Source organism: Nipponia nippon, unplaced genomic scaffold, assembly GCF_047370975.1.
Source record: "Nipponia nippon isolate SJK-2023a ecotype South Korea unplaced genomic scaffold, ASM4737097v1 scaffold_5, whole genome shotgun sequence".
In the NCBI taxonomy this organism is placed as follows: Eukaryota; Metazoa; Chordata; class Aves; order Pelecaniformes; family Threskiornithidae; genus Nipponia; species Nipponia nippon.
The window spans coordinates 45,767,501-45,787,510 of NW_028262369.1; the positions used below are offsets into that span (position 1 = coordinate 45,767,501).

Sequence of the window (20,010 nt, forward strand, 5' to 3'; positions counted from 1 at the left end):
AAAAAAAAAAAAAAAAAAATCACACAACACATTTTTTAAAATGTTTAACCAGGTTCCTTCTGTGAGGATTCCTAACCTATAAAACTAAGCGCTCTCAGGTTGAGAGAGAACATTGAGCAGATTAATAGCCAGCTATAAGACGAGAAACAGCAGCAGAAAAATTATTTTCTCAGAGAAGTTACCAGTGAAATCCCAAAGGAAACTGCACTATTCAATACATATAATGAAGCAATAAAGTTTCTTTACAATCCAAACTTATCCAAGACAACCAGCTCAAAATATGACTGCAAAGCCTTGCATATGATGCTCAGTTTTCCACCCTGGCACTCAGTACTAGTGCTAGCGATCAGAAACTTAATGGGAAATACAACCCTCAAGACAGAGAATTGTGACTTTTAAATTAGCTATAACAAGACAGGGAAAAGATCTATAAAATACCATGGAAAAACGTCCTTGAAAAGTTAAACTCATCGGTCAGTCACCATCAAAAAGAAAGGTAGACGTTTTTAGGAAAAGCACTTGAATGAAACAGGAAACAAGATGTTTCACTACTTTGAGGGGAATACAGGGGAACTAGAAAACAAAGAGCAGAACAGCAATGCTGAGCAGAGATATGCAGTCTCTTCTGTATAAGAAGAGACTTGATAAACTATTGTTCTTCAGCTTGGGGGGTGGGGGGACAGGACACACCAAACAGTAAGGGATATATGCTGTCTTTGGTTTACCAGGTCTAGTAACAGAGCTGGTTTTCTCTCTTTAGACAATAAAAAAATCTCCCATTCTGCTCTTGAGGAAGTTCTAGAATTTGAAGTCTACTGTATCAGACTACTAATCCATATTTGCTTACCTTCTTGCATAATCCTTTTTACAGTATGTAGGAGGTTTTGGGAGTACTTAGATATCTGCTCTTTCAAAATGTCCTTGTGATATAGTGAAGTACAGCATTTAAACTTTGTAGATAACAGACTACGACAGAGATTTCAGGCACTTAATTCCAAATAGAAAATGAGCTTCTAATGGTACAAAGTCTAGTTGGAAGCCAGTAAGTAGCAGTGTACCTCAGGGGTCAATACTGGGTCCAATCCTGCTTAACATCTTCATTAATACTCTGAATGATAGGGCAAAGTGCACCCTCAGCCAGTTTGCTGATGACACAAAACTGGGAGGAATGGCTGATGCACCAGAGGGTCCTGCTGCCATCCAGAGGGACCATCAGCCCATTTCTCCAGCCTGTCGAGGTCCCTTCTTGAACTTCACGCAGTTCAACACAGGGAAGTGCAAAGCCCTGCACCTGGGCAGCAATAACCCCATGCACCAGTACATGCTGAGTACTGACCTGCTAGAAAACAGCTTTACAGGTCAGACCCTGGGGGGTCCTGGTGGACACGATTTGCACAAGGGCCAGTAATTTGCCCTTGCAGCAGAGAAGGCGAATGGTGTCCTGGGCTGCATTAGGAGGAGTGCTGCCAGTAGGTGGAGGAAGGCGATCCTTCCCCTCTACTCAGCACTGGTGAGGCCACGCCTGGAGTACTATATCCAGTTCTGGGCCATCCATACTTAAGACATACTGGGGACAGTCCAGCAAAGGGCCACTAATGATCAGGGCACTCAAGCGTCTCTCATATGAGGAACGGCTGGGAGCACTGGGAACATCCAGCATGGAGAAGAGAAAGTTCAGGGGGGGGATCTCATCAATGTGTACAAATACCTGAAGGGAGCGTGTTAAAAGACAGTGCCAAGCTCTCTTCAGTGGTGCCCAGTGACAGGACAAAAGGCAGTGGGCACAGACTGAAACACAGGAGGTTTCATCTGAATATCAGGAAACACATTTTTACTGTGGGGGTGACTGAGCACTGGCAGTGGTTGCCCAGGGAAGTTTTGGAGTCTCCCTCCTCAGAGATATTCAAAAGCAGTCTGAACATGGTCCTGGGAAACCTGCTCTAGGAGACCCTGCTTGAGCAGGAGGGCTGCTGACCTCCAGAGTTCCCTTCCAACCTCAACCATTCTGTGATTTTGTGAAATGGTGTTTTCAAACTAATTGGGACTAAGCCATTATACTGCTTGGCTAAATATTCTCATCCTCCTCATCAACATTTTTCAGTGATCACCTTAGTTTTTGTAAAATAAAGGGCACAAATTGCCTTATCACCTATGCTGTTAACAAGAAGATTACAAAATTTAGGTTTCAGCTTTGTAAGGACCTGTCCTGCTTTTACTTTAGAATGGTCACTACAGTAAATATTTTTAGGGTATTCCTCTACAGGCTCTTGCACTCCCTTCAAAGAATTACCTCCTGAAAATGTCAAAAAGCAATATCTGAACATTATCTCTTATCAGATAATCTTTATGCTTTGTTTCACGCCATCAACACATATCCAAAGATTAAATTTCTTATGCATCTTCTTTCTAACAGAACTACAGCTACTGGGAATTTCTCTTGCGTGGCTTCAACAGGTGATGGCACTAATTCATATAGTATCACCATCAGGAGGTATAAGAAGAGAAAGCTGGAGGTAACAGTCAAATAAATACGGCAATTCTGATACAATTTCAAAACATAGTGTTTAACAGCTCACCATTTCTCAGGAAAACAACTGCCTCCATCTTTGCTTCCTACTCCCACTCCAGCTCCAAACCCTCAAAGTTGGTGAAGCAGTAGGAGGCAAAAATGAAAAATAATTATTTCCTATGAAATATAGGACTGATATTCAATTAATTTCATGATCATCGGAATACATTCTGTCTGTTTACAGCTTCTTTGTCCCCACAAGAAATAACATTTTCTGATTTCTCTCTTTTTCTGTTTAAGAAATGATAGCATCCACTTTTGAGTAACTGTTTAAAAAAAAAAAAGTACCTGTGGCTGAAATGGTGGAGCAGTAGGCCCCTGCATGCCTTGTGACTGTTCATCCATTCTATCACGCAAAAGTGTCCCTTATGTCCTGAAAAGAGAAATAGTCGTTACACTGTAATTCAATCTGTATTTATAATCAGTGAACATCAGCAGAAGAACTGAAGAATTAATTTTCTCATTCGCACACTTGAGTTTATGTCGTGGTTTAACCCCAGCCAGCAACTATGCACCACACAGCCACTTGCTCACTCCCCCCCAGTGGGGTGGGGGAGAGAATTGGAAGGGTGAAAGTCAGAAAACTCCTGGGTTGAGATAAGAACAGTTTAATAATTGAAGTAAAATGAAATAGAATGGTAGTAGTAGTAGTAATAATACAATAATAATATACAAAGCAAGTGATACACGACACAATTGCTCACCACCCACTGACTGATGCCCAGCCCGTTCCCGAGCAGCGATCGCTTCCCCCCTGGCCAACTCGCCCCAGTTACATACTGAGCATGACGCCACACGGTATGGCATAGCCCTTTGGCCAGGCTGGGTCAGCTGTGCTGGCTGTGCCCCCTCCCAGCTTCTTGTGCACCGGGCAGAGCATGGGAAGCTGAAAAGTCCTTGACTGGTGTAAGCACTATGTAGCAACAACTAAAACATCAGTGTGTTATCAACATTATTCTCATACTAAATCCAAAACACAGCACTATACCAGCTACTAAGAAGAAAATTAACTCTATCCCAGCTGAAACCAGGACAGTTTACTAACATTTAACTATTCCAGCCCTGTGCTGTTTTGGGAAGGAAGTTTTCTTATGTTTAGCTGTTCTATAAAATGAAATAAATCATTATACACATCTGAACTTATTATTAAAAGATGTGCATTAAACTACTTGAGCCAGACAAATGGCTCTGTCTTATAAAAGTTGCATCACCCCATTATTCTTCAGAGGCATGAAACACTTGTTTAGCTACATAGATGTCTGCTGGCCAGTACCTTAGACCTACGGGCAGCATGGGAAATAGTGGATCAGCAGAAGAGTTATAACTGCTGCATGCATACTGTTTATGTTGCATTAATTTATCTGTAGATTTTAGAGAGTATGCAAGAGTAGTTCCACCTAAATAGAAAAAAGCTAAACACGTACACTCATTACATTCTGACAAGCTAGCTAAGAGGGCTTTAAGATACCATATTAGGAGCACAGCCTCTATTCCCAACTATGAACCTTTCATATCCCATCAATAAGACAGGAGGAAAGATGCCTGCCAAGTTCCCAAGATAGAGACACAAGACTTTGACCAATAACAAGGGTTGCAAAATGTGCAGAATCATTATTAGGAATAACATAGCCAAAAACGCAGATGCTCAAGGGGCTTTTTTTCTCAGCTAAGCTAATCCTTTCTTAGGCTACACGACATTTTGTTGATGGGAAGCAGATGCAGCACCCAGTTTTATTGGTGCCTACGAGGGCCACCTCTGTTCAGATGAAGACAACAGAAAGTTCACTAGCAGCTTCGAATGCAAACAATGAAATAAAGTTTTATACAAATAAGGGGCAAGCCCTCAACAACTCTTTCATCACACAAACACGAAGTGTCTCTGCCTATTACCTAGTCAAACCTGCCAAGGCCTTCAGAGGAACAAGAGTCATGTGCCTGAACGGAAAACTGTTCTTGCTTTTCTATTTATTTTTTTATTTCCTTATTTCCTGCTCCAAATCCCGAAAGTTCTAGAGATGGTTTGACATGAAACACTTTTTTGATACCTATGATACATTTATTCTGATAAATCTACATACTTCAAATACTGCAAACGTCCTTCTGCACACAGAGCTACTTATGTTTCAAAACCTTTCTTTAGAATGAGTATGTAAAAATTTCTCAAATAGCATTTAAGTTCAGCATGAAAGCATACAATCTATTATTTCTGTTAAAAGATAGAAAACGCACACAAAATAAATTTTCCCAGTAATTTCTTTAGCGAATATTAAAAAGGTTAGAAATAACTCTCAATAGAAAGCAGCAAACCTTAGAAATGTTTTCCAAAGCCCATTGCAAAATATTTAAGAAACTAACAAATAGCTTGTGTTCACAGTACTGTTGTTGTTCTTACAGCATCATTGTGATAACATTACTAATAGACAAAATAATCGCAAAGCTGCTTTGCAAAGTTTCTCAATATACTGCCCTAGTGTACTAAACAGTGAGTTGGGTACACAAAACAAATCATTAGCAATTTGCTTTCACTCCCCTGTTTAAAGCGGTCGCCCCATACCATTCCAGTACCATTAGCTACTCCTAACACCAAACCACAGCCATCCTCCAGAGCAACTAAGGGTCCCAACAGCTTTGCCTTCCTATCCTTAGCACTCCTGTATAAAGCATACAGTTTGGGACTTTCTGTTGTTTTGTCTGAGTATTAGCTGTAATTAATCCAAAGATAAAAGAGACCCGAAAAAGCAATTTCAGGCAGATCAAGAGGAAAAAAAAAAAAAAAAAAGCAATTATCAAACTGAGGTGAGAGGCAGAGAGGAGGAGGTAGGAATTGCAAAGATTTCCAAGACTGCCAGAATGAGCAAGAAAGGAGAAAACATCTGGCTGCACACCACTGACTAGGCAGCCTTTTAGCCAGCTCTAGGACACCAATATTGACATTTCTTGCCAGTTCTACAACATCTCCCATAGAACATCCCCACCAAGACAAGAAATCCTAACACAACAGCACTGAAAATTAAACTGTTGTCACAAAACTGCACCTAATTCTCCAGTTAGATTCACAGAGGTTTATGCCACTGCGACAAATTCTGGGGGAGAAACACATGGCAATCTTAAGGAATCTTCTGCTAATTTCTTCCTGTAGATAACTTTCTATCACTGCCAAGACGCCAAGAATTCTTTTCCAAAGTGCTGTTTTTAAGAGCCTTTACAAGAATTTTAATCTTTTTGATAGCATCGATATTTCTACTGAAAGTTTTGCGGTGTGTTTTATTAACACGTTTACATATTGAAGACTGCTGACCATGTAATGTACCAATAGATAATTCCTATGGGTCACAAACACTTGTTTCAAAATCCTCAGGGAAAAGAAGTAAATACAAAACTCTTTATCCTCTATTGCAGACATTTATCCCAGACTATTGAAATCTAAGCTGAAATGTTTAGATGATGTATGTTGATACAGGAAGTATACAACCCACTCGTCTGAACGGTCAGAGGCATTCACTGGAAGTGTTTGGGAATCTGTATGTCTTTTTTTTTTTAAACTTGGGGAAAGAGTAGAAAAGGGAGAAGTCATATCACTACCACTGCCAGTGGCTATGCCCTCTGTGGCTTTTTTTTTTTTTATAATAAAAGAAAGCAAACTAAAGAGGTAACAAATACGTTCTGCCATAGGAAGCATGGAAGATTTATTAACTTGTGGATTTGTTGTTGCTTTCGCAGAGAAAAGGCAAAGATTGGTATTTTCTGTCCATATATGGAAGTTCTTTTATTTTTTTTAACTTGTTTTTGTCTTTGAAGACTGCATGATAGATTCACATTTTAGAGTAATTTGGCATTTTGATCATACAAAATGCCAAGGATGCAAAAAAATACCAAGAATGCAAAATGAATCTTTTGTACTGTTTGTCAACATAAGCAAGAATTAGGTTTTGCTGCTTGAAGACTGTTTTCACAGTGAGGCATGCCTTTCACCTTGATAATAAGCTCCAGAGGTCAAAACATAGTGGTATAATACTTATCATCTTTAAATTTAAATTGAGGCAATAATTATCACTCTTCCAAAAATGGTCTTCAAGTCCTAATTTATGGTGAAAAGACACTAAAAATACTACCAAAAAGTCATTGCTTGTTTAAAATTGAAAAGCGAATACAAAACACATTTAAATGTGACACGTCTATCACCTCTTTAAACAAGCAATATGATGACCTTCTGCAAATCCACCACCATGATATACATTGGTTCACAGAAAGCAGACAACAGATGAAGTGAGAGGCGAGCCAACTATACCACCACTACCCAAAATTTCCAAAGTGCCAAACAACAACTAATGTTTTTAAACACTCTCACACTGATCATGTAGGAGGAAAGGACTCCTTGCCTTCACCATACTACTTGCAAAGATAGGAACAATGAAAGACTCTCTGAATCATTTATCTTGCAAAGATGACTTTCATCATTTTTAAGATGAAAATCATTTTGATTCGGACCAGACCGTACACAACAGCGATCACAGGAACACAAGGGTATGCACTAAATCTTATGCTTCAATTATGGTTACTAATACTTTGCAGGAATGAGAAGACTTTTGGTTAACTAGTAATGCTTTAAATCTTTTGGTTTTTTCAGTTGATCAAAACAGTAGGTGGCAGCTACACATAAAGGATGCAGGATGAAGTACCTGGGGATACTGACAACATGACCAATTTTTCATTTGAAATTGCAATTGCATAGCAATTCCTGCAATTGACACTGCATGCACCGAGTCCACCATACAGCAAAAGGAAGTTAAGTCCTCACCAGTAAGTTACACTATCAAACTGCAACTGCCTGAACTGGGTATAGCACCTTTTCCTTTCTTCATACACAGTCCTTGCTGTCCTTATGCACTTCCTTAGTGGCCACCCATCAAAGCTCTCGAATATGTGCCCACCCATCTAAAGATCATGCAAAGATACAAAGTAGCCCAAAATGCAAGGGTGCATTCCCACACCCCAAGAGAAGCTCACATCCCACCATCAGCACTCAGCTTTCCAGGTAGTTTCCACCAACCTACTAGAGGAGAGGTGGGACTACCCACAACTCTGGTAGTGAAATCAGAGCAGAGGACCTACTCCTGAACAGGAACCAGAGCTCATCACTGACATTTCACTGGAATATTTTAAAATAACATTTTTAAAAGAAAAAAAAAAAAAAGATACCTGGGAAAAACTTGAAATCCTTGTGACTTAAGTCTTGCAACTAAGTCTTTATAAACATGATCAAATTATTTCAGGAGAAAAAGCTTAAACGCACTGCCTAATCTCATGAAACATGCTTTTTAAACACTAGTTTCATAGCTCAAAGTCCATAAACCATTCATATTGAAATACATTTCACGGTATTCAGGCAATAATGTTATTGCTTTAACAGATGGCAGTTCTATAACAACAAAAAAATACAATGTTTTCCTGTAAAAAACACCCTTAATAGTCTCAATGATACCTGGTTTCCATTAGCTACATGCTATACACTTGTTTGTTAATTTTGGATCTTAAGTGGGACATTCAATAACCAATGTCAAAGAATAAACAGCTATACTTTAAAAAAAAAGTATATACTTAAAAGAGTAGTCAGAGTGTTACAGTTCGGCTGAGAACCTGAAAATCTCAGTCTTTTTTTTCCTGCAGAATATAGATGTAACTACTCCACATAATTGCTAACACAGAGGAACATGAAGTTGCACCGTTCACAAAGTGCTGGTCAGGCACACGGTCACTTTAGTTGCTGTTCACAGAGAACGGAATGTACTATGTTTACTTCTGGATTACACCATCAATTTAGGCAGGTATTTTTAGTTTTTACTATAACCATTATTTTAGTTAGGTTAGAGCCTAGGCCCTCCAGAAACAACTATCCATTTAACACCCTACATACGCCTTACTTTTTGGTGTCAAGTTAGATTCTTCGCTATCTAACACAGACTTAAAATGACAAATTTTAGATCCCTAAACTCTTCAACTATGTTTACTAACTAAATTCAAAGACAAGGATCACCCTCAGCTGAGGAGAAAAAAACCCATATATTAATACTAGTTTCCATATAAGCATACAAGCTAAAGGAATATTCCCATTTGCTTATATCACACATTGACTCTCAGCTACCCTAAACCACAATTTAAACCGAGGTAGAACACGCAAACAGTCACCCTGGTTGAAACTTAAAAAACTGTGCTCTGGAAACAAGGGGTTAGATTTCTAAATGCCTTACTGAGTACCCATAACACAATTACCCAACCCACCACACCGGCGCTAATCCCAGCAGTTTATGCCAGGGAGCCCAAGCGTGCCGGTCCGATTCCAGCTCTGTTCTCCGTCACCTGGCGAGCCGCACTGATGCAACCGCAACTCCCAGCTCCCAGATCAAAGCCACATACCTTTGCAGAGGAGACAAAGAAGACTCAGCAATAACAGCTTAGCCCTTAAGCTTGATGCGAGCAGGTTAAGAAATAGCCATCCTACTGGTTTATAAAACATACCGCCTTAACAGTCATTCTTTACCTCTTTAAGGCAAAAGGTTGGCCGTTTGGAGGGAACTGACTCGCCGGTCAAACCTGGCCCATACTGTCAGGTCACCAACACTGATCAGCCCTCTTCAGCACCCACTGAATGCTGGCACCCAGGGTGCAGGTTGCAGTTTACAAATTTTCAAAGTGATTTTAAAAGCAGGGGCTCAGGACGCACACGGGGATCCTGACTGAAGCAAGAGAATGTTGGCAGCTGTAAACCGAGCATCCCCACTTTATTGTTCACATTACGTTAAATGACAGCACAGCTATGAGTTTTCCAAAGAAATGGGAAGTCAGAAGTCACGTCCAATATGGCAAACCAACTTGGAATCTAGATCTATTGTAATTCTTTAACATTAAAATGCAATTTTTTCCTGGTACTCTGCGTAAACCATTGAACAGGAGAAACACGTAAGTTTTGATGTCATAATAGAAACGTTTTACTTGGAAAGTGAAAGTCACTTCAGTTTCATAGATAATATTTTTAGTGCATTCATAAAGACCAGGAAATACTTTGAAAACAACAGCCCCAAAGGCAGCTTGCAGAACACTGACATGTCCAAAGCCTTTATACGCTTCCTGTATCTCAGTATCTCCAAAAAGCACAAGAAAACCAACACCCCCAGCAGTTTACCTAAAACTCTGCTCTCTTACTTCAAATTGGTTTTGTTGCGGTTTCCCCCACACACTAGAATGCAACTGGAAAGATGAAACTCAACTGGGTTGTAGTTTAAGTGCTAAAATACATTCCAAGAAGTTATTCATCCACCTTTACACCACCGGCATGCCAAACTCAGCATGTAATATGGATATATTTAACACAGGCGGCAAGAGATTCTAACTGGAAAAAACAAATTTCCAAAAAATAGGAATGACAGCACACGACATATATAGTGACTTTTCATTAAATTATTCCTGACTAACATAGACCATTAAAATGAAATCTGGTTAAATACATCCACATTACTATGCCATCCATTCATAAAGTTACACTCTCAGCTTAAAGACAGCACTAGAAGTGGTGAAATAATGCTGAAACACTTTAAATATTTAAAAATAATAGCCAATCAATGCCTTTCCATTAACCATCATGATCTGTGACTGGTCATGCTCCTGCCCAGCCCACATTGTCTACTTCTCAAAAATACTAAACTTTTTATTGGTCTGCTGTTAATCACAAATTACAAGAAACATACAATCCACAATGTAATGTTGTCAATAAAATATTACAGCAAGTTATTTCATTTATAGTGTACTGCAATGTTGCTGATTATTTAAACTACTCATTCATTCAATGAGCAAATATTCGATATATGCCAAATAATGACCACACTAGTTTATTTTTCTCACTCCGTGAATAGCTAACTTAGATGTATGCCTTAATAAAGCAAAATGCATTTAAGCTGATACTCACTTGAACTCTGCCAAGACAATCAAGACCTTAATTAGCAAGGGATAAAGCAAACAAGACTGGAAGACCAAGTTAATCATTAGCATGGTAAAATATGTCATTTATCCCAATCAGTATACATACATATATATACACACATTATATATATATATATGCATATATATGAATAATATATATATATGCACACACATACATACATGTATCTATGCATATTTATAGACTATGCATATATACCTACATGTGTGTACACACAGAGTATTTACTATTAGCTGACAGTGGTAAAAATAAAATATTTGCTTCACGTTGCCAAAAAAAAAGAAAAAGGTCTTCTAAAATGTGAAAAATACATACTTATTTGTAAAATTCTCTGCAGAAGCACCCACATCAGAGAAAAGTTGTATTTGCAACTTTTAAAGCAGTGAAAGTGGTCGAATATAGACGCATATTCAGAAGAAGGATTAGCCTTAATTTTAGAAACAGCTTCTAAAAGCCTTTCGTTTTTTTAATAGTCTACCAGATCAATACTCCCCGCAGGATGGCAGGACATTCCTCCCCTCTGTGGACAATACAAATTATCAGCGCTTGTTAATGCACAAGTAGCTATCATCTATCTATATGGAAATAACTAATACTGAATTTTTAACCAAACTTATGTCCAAATTCCCTACGCATGGGTGGTTCAGTCAAAGAAGCCAAAGAACACACAGATGGTTAGCTGGTTTAAGAGTTGGTTTTAGCAAGAGCAGAAGTAACCATAACACAAATAAAATCTACTTACAAAAAAGGAATACACTAAGAGTTCATATGCCATTTTCTCATCCATTCGTCCCAATTTATCAGGCATATTTTCATTCCAACCCTGAAAACACATATGCCAGTCACTGTCATTCCCCAACTACTAAGAGTTCACTCTCTGTCAGTGCTGTCTGACTAGAAGATGAAAGCCCAAGCTCTCCTGCTTCACAAGTCCGCTTCCCTTCCTCTTCATTCATTTGCACAATTTAAGAAGTTATATTTTGTTTACTGCTCCCTCTCCATTTCAATTATGTCACTCAAGTAGGTTGCTTATCTTGCAGGGTGCTCCCAAAGGGTTGTATATGCACTGACTTGCCCTTTTTTGAACTGTTTGTTATTTCATAGGAACTGAAGAAGAAACAGGAACTGAAACTGCTCGGGCAGCAGGCTTCTACATTTTCATTTAACTTCTATTCACCTGGAAAGAAATTTGATAACCCATTTCTTTATACTGAATAGCCAGTTATAAAGGACATAGGTGGATCTGGATCATGATCATGTCACAGTGAAAGTTTTGCCAGGAATGAAGTATCATATCTAACTATGATACTTTCAAGAAAGCAAATCCTTAGCCCACATCACACTCTGTTGTGCTGCTGCCTCTCTAAGGACACGGTTCTAAGACAGCATGAACTGACTGTGTGATGATGATGCTGCCTCCCCTGCCTTCAGCCATGCCTTCTAGACCCTCTTCCTTCCAGTGAGGTTCCTGTGGCTACCCAGACTCCTGGTAAGGTAACTGAAACTAGCTGAAAACTAACCTTGACAAAAAGACGATTTTTCCCACTTCAGTTCCCTGAATCATTCCATTACAGAGACAAGGACAGAACTGTGATGGCAAAAGATAGAGGGGAAGACATAGCTGGGGGTAGAGCAGCCCTAACTTAGATCAGTTAAATCTACTGTCAAATTACATCTCTAACGTTGAATTATACAAGCCAACCTAATAGCTCAGTGACAGCAAAGGTCTTGCTTTCTCTGCCACATGATCCTGCATAGCCATCTTGAAATCTGTGGACCTTTTGCTGAGCTGATTTAATTCCCTAACGCAGCTGAGTTTAACATTCTGCAAGCAGTGAGCTGAATCAATGCATATGGGAGTCTGCTGAATGCCAGAGAAAAAGTAAGTAGGGGAAGTTTAAAGATGGGAGACACAGGAAGGGGATTGTAGAAGAAACAGAACATCTCCCTTCCGGCAACAGCGCACTAGTACGTTAGCTCACTAAATTTCCTTTTACTTCATCTTTAGGCAGGGATGCTAACAAGTACTTAAACCCAAAATAGCTATGACAGGAAGGCAAGAGCCAGCATAGAGAGAAGGCAATTTATTCAACACCAAGCCAAGAGTTTTGTCAACGAAATACTGTACAGAAAAGTAGAAACAGGAAACAAAAGAAATGGAAGGACGATAAACCAGGGTAACAAGTCAAATTGCAAAAACAATGCAGAGATTTTCAGAGAAAGGAAGCTAAGACATGATTTGGAAACGGTTACAACCCCAAAACCTCACAACTCCAGTATGTAGAGAGGGAGGAGACCTCTCTCTAACAAAGGGATGGTTTTAAATGCATCTGTAAAAATAAATTATTCATAAAGAGATGCTGAAGAGATTTACTAAAAGTGTAAACAGCTGAGCTTCACACAGGAGTTAGAAAAGATGCAGGATAAATTAAAAGGCTGGAAGCATTGTCAGATAAACCCATTATTGCTAGGCACAGGGGAAAAAAACACCCGGTTTGGAAGGCTGGCTGCATGCAACTGTGCCACAACCACGGCTGATAACGTCCACATTGCTACAGGTGAAATAGAACACATTTAACAATAAAGTCCACATAATCCTTAAAGAAATTTCTAAATATCTTAGAAACCAGTGCACACCTTGTGATATCATACTGCAGGTGTTAGATGCACATTCACAAGCTGAAAAAAAAAATCTGTAGTTTAAAATCTGTGCTACCACAAAGATGATTAAGCGAATGAAGCACTATACAGAATCAGAAAAGAAACGCCAGCCATATTTAACAGGCTTTCTGTGATCCTCTGACTAGCATTACCTTTGAATCCTGAAACCATGCATAACAGTAGTGAGTAATCCAGGATCCCTGGGTCCAGAAGCAAAGCAGCTAGCAGCCAGCACGCTCACTTCAGAAGCAGGCCAACACTCAAGTTCACAGCTGTTTCTATGTCTTACATTAAACCACCACTGGCTAGAACATGCCAGATCCATTCCTGGTTTTGGAGTATCCTCAATGAGTAGCTGTACATTAAGTGCTCTGTTTGCAGGCTGCTTGCTGCTCCTCTTCTGAAGTCCTACTTATCTCCATGAACTTCACAAGCAGCCCACGTACCTAACACACAGTTCCGAATTTCAGTCAGGGCAAGTACTGGAAGTTCACTGCTGCAAAGACAACTCCTTTTTTGGATCTGCTCTCAGATGAGGATGGAAAGGGTACTGAAGAAGGGCCTCTACAGGACAGAATGCTATGCATTTTCCCACAAGTTTTTACTTATTTTAGAATTCACTTTACGTTCACCTGTGATATTTTTGCCTTCAGCTTTCAAGGAATCATTAATTTTGCAAGCTTTATACATTGCCAACAGAAGATTAAAATTAACTGAAAAAGATTGGTTCATCAACACTTCATAGCACCTAACTCAAAACTCACCCAAAGATTTCAGCAAGGATCTAATCTACAAGCTCTACATGTACTTTTATGACACTGTAAAGTAATTAATCAGGTCCAACACAGATCTAGCTATTAAATAAGACAGCAATAACTTTGTTATAAATCATTCCAAGCAGATTAAAGCAGAGAGGCTTGAATGCAAACTCCCAAATGCCAGATGATGCAAATAGTCTTTTTACTTTGTCACCTATAATCAACAGCGAGAAGTCACTAATATCACAAGATTAACTACGTGCAACTGGGTTTTAACATGATTTCTCATAGTATTTTCTTACAAATTCCTCTTTTTAATGCCTTGTTTAAAATTTTGTAACAAACTTCCTTACATAAGCATGTGTTCTGTTTGCCCAACAGGGAATAATGGCACTTGAAATATACTGCATATTTTCTAGCTACAGAAATCACAACTGAATCACAGGACGTTTCACATGCCAGAGACAAACACACAGCATTATCTTCACCAGAGAAGCTACTCGTTTTAATAGCATTGCTTCTCTTCAGCTTTTTTAACTAACCTGACAGGAAGAATCCTTTTAATACTTACTAAAAAGGAAACAGGTAGTGATGTTGTACTTCACTCTAGGGCTGAGCTCCTTACCACGTGGCGGGGGGGGGCGGGGGGGGGGGGGTCAAATGGTGATAAATACAGCAAATCAGTGCTCTAAAGGCTGCCCTTATCACCACTTTGGTATTTTGGTCAGTTATTTTCATCTCTGTTGCAAAGCACATGGAACGCAGCTAAACCAAACAAATTTTCTCGTAATCAGTCAGTTAACTCCTGTGACTATCCATAGTACTGACCTGCACAAGATAATCGCACACACACACATCATTCCTAAGCACGACTCCTCAGGAATCAGGAGGATTTTTGGATAAGCCCCAAAAAATCAAAAAAATTCCCTTGGAGGCAGAGAAGAAGTTATTGCAGTTTGACTTTTCCAGGTAACATGAACTCATCCATTCAGCACAGATGTTTGGAACAACGTCAAACTTCAGAAGGCAACAATTCATTGATGGCGATACAACTGAATGTAGGGCTAGTATAAATGCAAGATATTGTACTAAGTTTATTATACATAGGGTTTTTATGCATGCACGAACAAATTGCCTCACCAAATTGTCTCTGTGGACTGGACTAGCTATGTTTTGTGCAACTGAGCTCAACTTTGCTGCACAAAAAAGAGAGGTTTGGGTGGGCTATATGGTTCTATCTTACAATTCAGAACATACCACACAGGTCACAGTAAAATGAGCAACTGACTTCTTGTACTCTATTTTTCATTTGAGTTTCTCATATGCTCACATGCCTTTGGATGAACTCTAAAATGCTAGATTTTTCTTCTTCTTTGGAAAGAAGTTTCTATGGTGAGGATGAGATTCTGCTTCTCTAATTCATGTAGACCCTGGGAGATACTGTGATAAGTTAATCAAAAAAATATTTTTAGTTGGCTAAAATTCCTTGATTTGTTCTCAAATAATTTTTTTTACCCCAATGACTAATTGGTATGTTGAATACAAGATATCTACAATAAAGGCAGTATTCGACCCTTACAGTGAAAATCTCTAAGTGTGCTTTGAGAAGTCATTTACTCAAACATCAGGTATTTATAAATATAGTATCGTAATCCTTTGAAACTAAAGGATAAGCGTTCTTAATATAGTCTTTCTTCCAGTATCAAAAAGAAAAAAAAACACCAAACAAACCTGCAGGGCTTTAAGTTCTTACTTTAAAGCTGTTGGACATTGCTTGTAAGTTTCCCTCTTTCTACAACACAAACCAGTTTTCCTTCCTCTGCTTAAGTTTTTCATAGCCCAGGAACTAATGACTGTTTTCTACTGCAGTTTATCCCTTTCAAGACAGCGTGAGTCCAAAATTTCAAATACAGATATTTCTTATGGCAACACTGAATTGTCTCCTAGATAGCCCTGAAAGTAAGATATTTTTAAACTTCATTCCCTCTGATTTAGCAGAGCTGCAAATATCCACTTTACATCTAATCATCCGAAGTGTCTACCTTCCAGATTAACATATCATTCACTGTACAACTTTACACAGGAAATATATCCAGTACATTCTGCAAAATTACTATGCATGTGTGACCTTTACTTAGAAGTGATGCTGCCATTGCAATCTGAGAAAACAGTGCTATCACCTCAAAGGTGACAAAAGAAAAGTTTACTGTTCAGTTGGTGCAAGGACTGAAAAAATTTAAGTAGTATTTTTTCCCAATATCACACACACCCCCTTTACCATCTTTTATCAGAAGTAGGTTTAACATCCTAAGTAGTTTTACCATTCAAGAAGCGATGCTCCTCACAAAATGCAAAGCAAAACAAAACACCTTGCACCCAAAGGGCAGTATTCTGAACTTCTGATTCCTAAACCCAGGCAGGCATAGTTTGCACAGACACAAAGTGGAATTCAAGGCTGGTACTAATATTACCAAGATCAGGTGCTACATAAGGTAAACTGAGAAGCACGGGGCAGGGGGGACGAGAAAAAGGAAAAAAACCCAACAGATAGGGGATGCCTCACTTCCAGCGTTTCCCACTAGGCCTCAGCTCCTCACAGCCTCCTACAGCTACTGGCACTGCCACCATCTGGGAGCCTCACCAAGCAGGGAGGGAAGGCAAACCCAGAAGCCACGGGAGGCCGGCGAGAGCAGAGGTGAGGAAACGCTGGCACCTGCAGGAGGGGCCCTCACGGCCAGGCATCCCCCTCTGCCCTCCTGCCTGCCCCGGCCGCGGCTGGTGCCGGGCCCACGGCGGCTCCCCTCCGCCGGAGGCGGGTGCCCGGGCGGGAGGGAGAGGGGCAGAGGCAGTAGGCTCCCGCCTGGGACAGGGCTCTCTCCGCTCGCTGCCACAGGGCCGGGGCGCCCAGCGCCGACGCTCGTTTTAGCCAGTGCTGCGTGAAACCCGCCACGCCGGGCTGTCCCCGCCGGGGAGCACCCGCCCGACACCGACCTCCCAGGTGAGAGGAGGGCAGAGGAGCCCGGAGGAAACCAGCTGCAAACGACGAAAAACATCACGGAAAGAAGCTCCGCTTGCGGTATTAACCCGAAGAGCCCGGCCAGGCGCAGAGGCACAGGGGCCGCGGTGAGCGGCACGGCAGCCAGGCCGCCGGCAGCCCGAGGCGCGCTGAGGTGGCCGGGCCGGGCCGCCGCCGGGCAGCGTCCCCGCCCGCCCGCCCGCCCCTCGACGGAGGCAGCCGTGCTCCGCAGCGGGGCGAAACACCACCGCAGCCCTTCAAGGAGGCGCTTCCCCAGTCGCCACCGCAACGCCCCGGCGCCCCCACAGCGGCCCGGCCCAGCCCGCCCCCAGGCGGCGGGGCGCCGGGCAGGTGGCGACAGCCACGCGCCAGGCACCGGCACCGCCGCGGCCCCCCCACGGCCGGCCGCCGCCATCCCGCCCCCTCCCCGCGGCGCAGAAAGTTTCTCGCTTCCAGACCCACACCGCTCCCTCCCCCTGCGGCGGGCGGAGCGGCAGCTGCCGCGCCCAATGGCGCCGCGAGCGAGAGCCCCAGCGACCAATGGGAGGAGGCGGGAGGCGGGACCTCAGCAGCCGCCCGCACGGAGCGGCGGGGGGAGCGCCTCCGGCAGCGCGGGCACGGCCACGGCCACCGGGACCCCCGCCACGGCCCCGGCCCCGGCGGCCCGGCAGCCCCGCCGCCGCCCCGCTCACCGGGAAGCCTGGCTCCGCCTGCTCCTGCCACGGGGGCCCGGAACCGGCTTCCTTTCTTCTCCGGCGCCTCAGGCCCGGGGCCGGGCCCGACCTGGCCGCGGGCGCTTAGCGGGGTTCCTGGCGGGCGGCTCGGGCACCCGCAGCGGCCCCGACCTCCTCTCTACCCCCTGCGGCTCCTGCCGGGCCCGTAAACATCCCGGCATCCCCGAGGAGGGAGGCGGGGCGGCCGCCGGGCCCCGCCTCGCACCGCCGCCCCCTTCCCGGCCGGAGGAGAGGGGTCGGCCGCCGCCGGCGGCCGCTGCCTGCCTGCCTGCCGGCGGCAGAAGTTTCCGCCCGGCGCCGAGCGGCCGTGGGCCCGCCGCGCTCCGCCCCGCGCTGCCGGGCGGCCTCGTCCCGCGGGGTGAGCGGCGCCGCCGGGCACGGCTCTGCCCCGGAGCGCCAGCGCTGCGGCCGAGGGCTGGGCTGGCAACCAGCTGATAAAGCCAGCGTGCATCCAGCGGCGGGGAGCGCCGGCCGGCTTCCTCCGCCCCTGTGTACGCGGGAGAATTTGCAGCTCGGTGGAAAATGACTTGGCTTCTAAATGTTTTGAGACAGGGACCGTTCATCTGCTGCGCGTTCATACTATCAAGCACAACGGGGCCTTCATCTGCACTGGCGCTGCAGTAAGAGCGATTACGGAAAGCGCAGCGCTCTCCTGGCAAAACCAAGAGTGTACGGGAGCAGGAGAAATACAAGCCGAGGCCTCTGGAAACCAGGGACTGGTTCTTCTGCGGTTCAGTGAACAGCACTGGTCTAAGGCTTTGGCCCAGTCTGCTTTGGAAAACACTGCATGTCAAACAACATACTTTTCATTTTGTGTATAAATTGTGACACTCAGTCTACCGGGTACTAGGTATTGCCTGAGTATATCAGCTGGAAGTGACTCAAACTGCTTTTTGCTATACTTGGAGAAATAAAAGTGACAGGAACAAAAAAGACCAGACTCTCAATGAGTCCTATCCCACCAGCTTCTACTTTTGCAACATGACTGGGGTTAAGTAGATAAAACATACTGAATTCCAGAATACTACCGTTTTTCAGGTTCCTGAAAGTTTAGCCTGCTTCAGGATGAGGAAAAGCAATTAACTTCACAGAACAGAGATCTTAAGAACTGGCAACGGGGAAAAAGTATGAAAGCTGACCACAATTTCCCCAGTAAGGTTATGGCTTACTGTGATCAAATGGCTTCTTCCTCAAGTGTGGAAACTCTCTGTAAAAGACAGATCTCTGGCATTCCAGTTAGAAAACAGTAATTTAAAACTATCTTGAATGAGACGTACTTTGTTTTTTCCAAAGCAAAGTCTCATTTCAGTTCTCATAAGGATTGGGTTGTTTGGGTTTTTTTGTAACAGGTAAAGTTATACTTGGTTAAGTCTCTTGCAGAATAAATGGGAAATGGGCCAGTGTGTCTGGGAAAAGTCTCTTCACCTCCCTCTGTACAAAATGATACTGTCTGCTTCCGAGGCAAACCTTTCAGCTTTGAGAAATCTTCAGTGTATTCAGTGATACAAAGTCTAATGAAGTTTACAAGGAAATTATTTTTTTGCTGGCACTCATTTCCCTGGTGTTAACATGTTTATTAACCATCCTGGACACTTCCTCTTTATTATACCATTGGATTATTTGATGTCATTAGCCAAGTACAGTAACAAGGTGACCACTCTGCCTGTGGAATCAGACATACCCTATAAGCTTCCCCTTGGAAGTGCATTTTGTATTTCTTTAAAAAGTACAGTCCAAGAGAATAAAATTGGAATCATGGTTGAGAGATTTATATTTTTTTTTTCATGGATAAGCTATCTTGAAAAAGCAGTTTCTTAAACAAGAATTCCCTGGATTGTTTTCTTGTAAACAGTGCAATACTTCAGGTTTCCTCCCATACCTAAGAGTGAAAACTTGATAGATCTGCCATGTAATGTTAAGAAGTTACTCAAAAGAATTACCATCAGCAATTCCACTGAATGTTTTCCATCTCCAAAAGCACCTTTAGTCTCAACCAGAAATGTAGTTGTGCAAGAATTTGCAAAACCTCTGATGGAAAAAGGAGGGATTGATATTTGGTGTGTAGCTGACCACAAAATACTGAGTCTTACTAGGTATAATTTTTTTTGCAAGTAAAGGCAATTACTACTATAATATCCAGCTATTGCTCTTTTCTAGATTCTCTCAGAAGTTCACAATCACCGGGGGAGACCTAGGTAGCATTTGAAGCTTTCTCTACATTCATGCATTAAAAGAGAATAACTCAGAGCTTACTTGCCTTTTTTCCAGTAGGTTTCTCA

General features: G+C 42.3%; 1 protein-coding gene across 2 annotated transcripts in view; it reads right to left on the bottom strand.

Moving 5' to 3' along the window:
• Positions 1–17,903, bottom strand: part of NEK7 (NIMA related kinase 7) — a 76,075-nt gene extending 58,172 nt beyond the window's left edge. For both annotated transcript variants that reach the window (XM_087733397.1, XM_087733396.1), the window contains exons 1-2: positions 17,690–17,903; positions 2,858–2,942 (exon numbers count right to left, since the gene is read on the bottom strand). In XM_087733397.1, the coding sequence (XP_087589523.1) occupies positions 2,858–2,914 (57 nt within the window). In that variant the 5' untranslated portion in view covers positions 2,915–2,942; positions 17,690–17,903. The remainder of the gene's footprint in view (positions 1–2,857; positions 2,943–17,689) is intronic.
• Between the last annotated feature and the right edge of the window lie 2,107 nt (positions 17,904–20,010).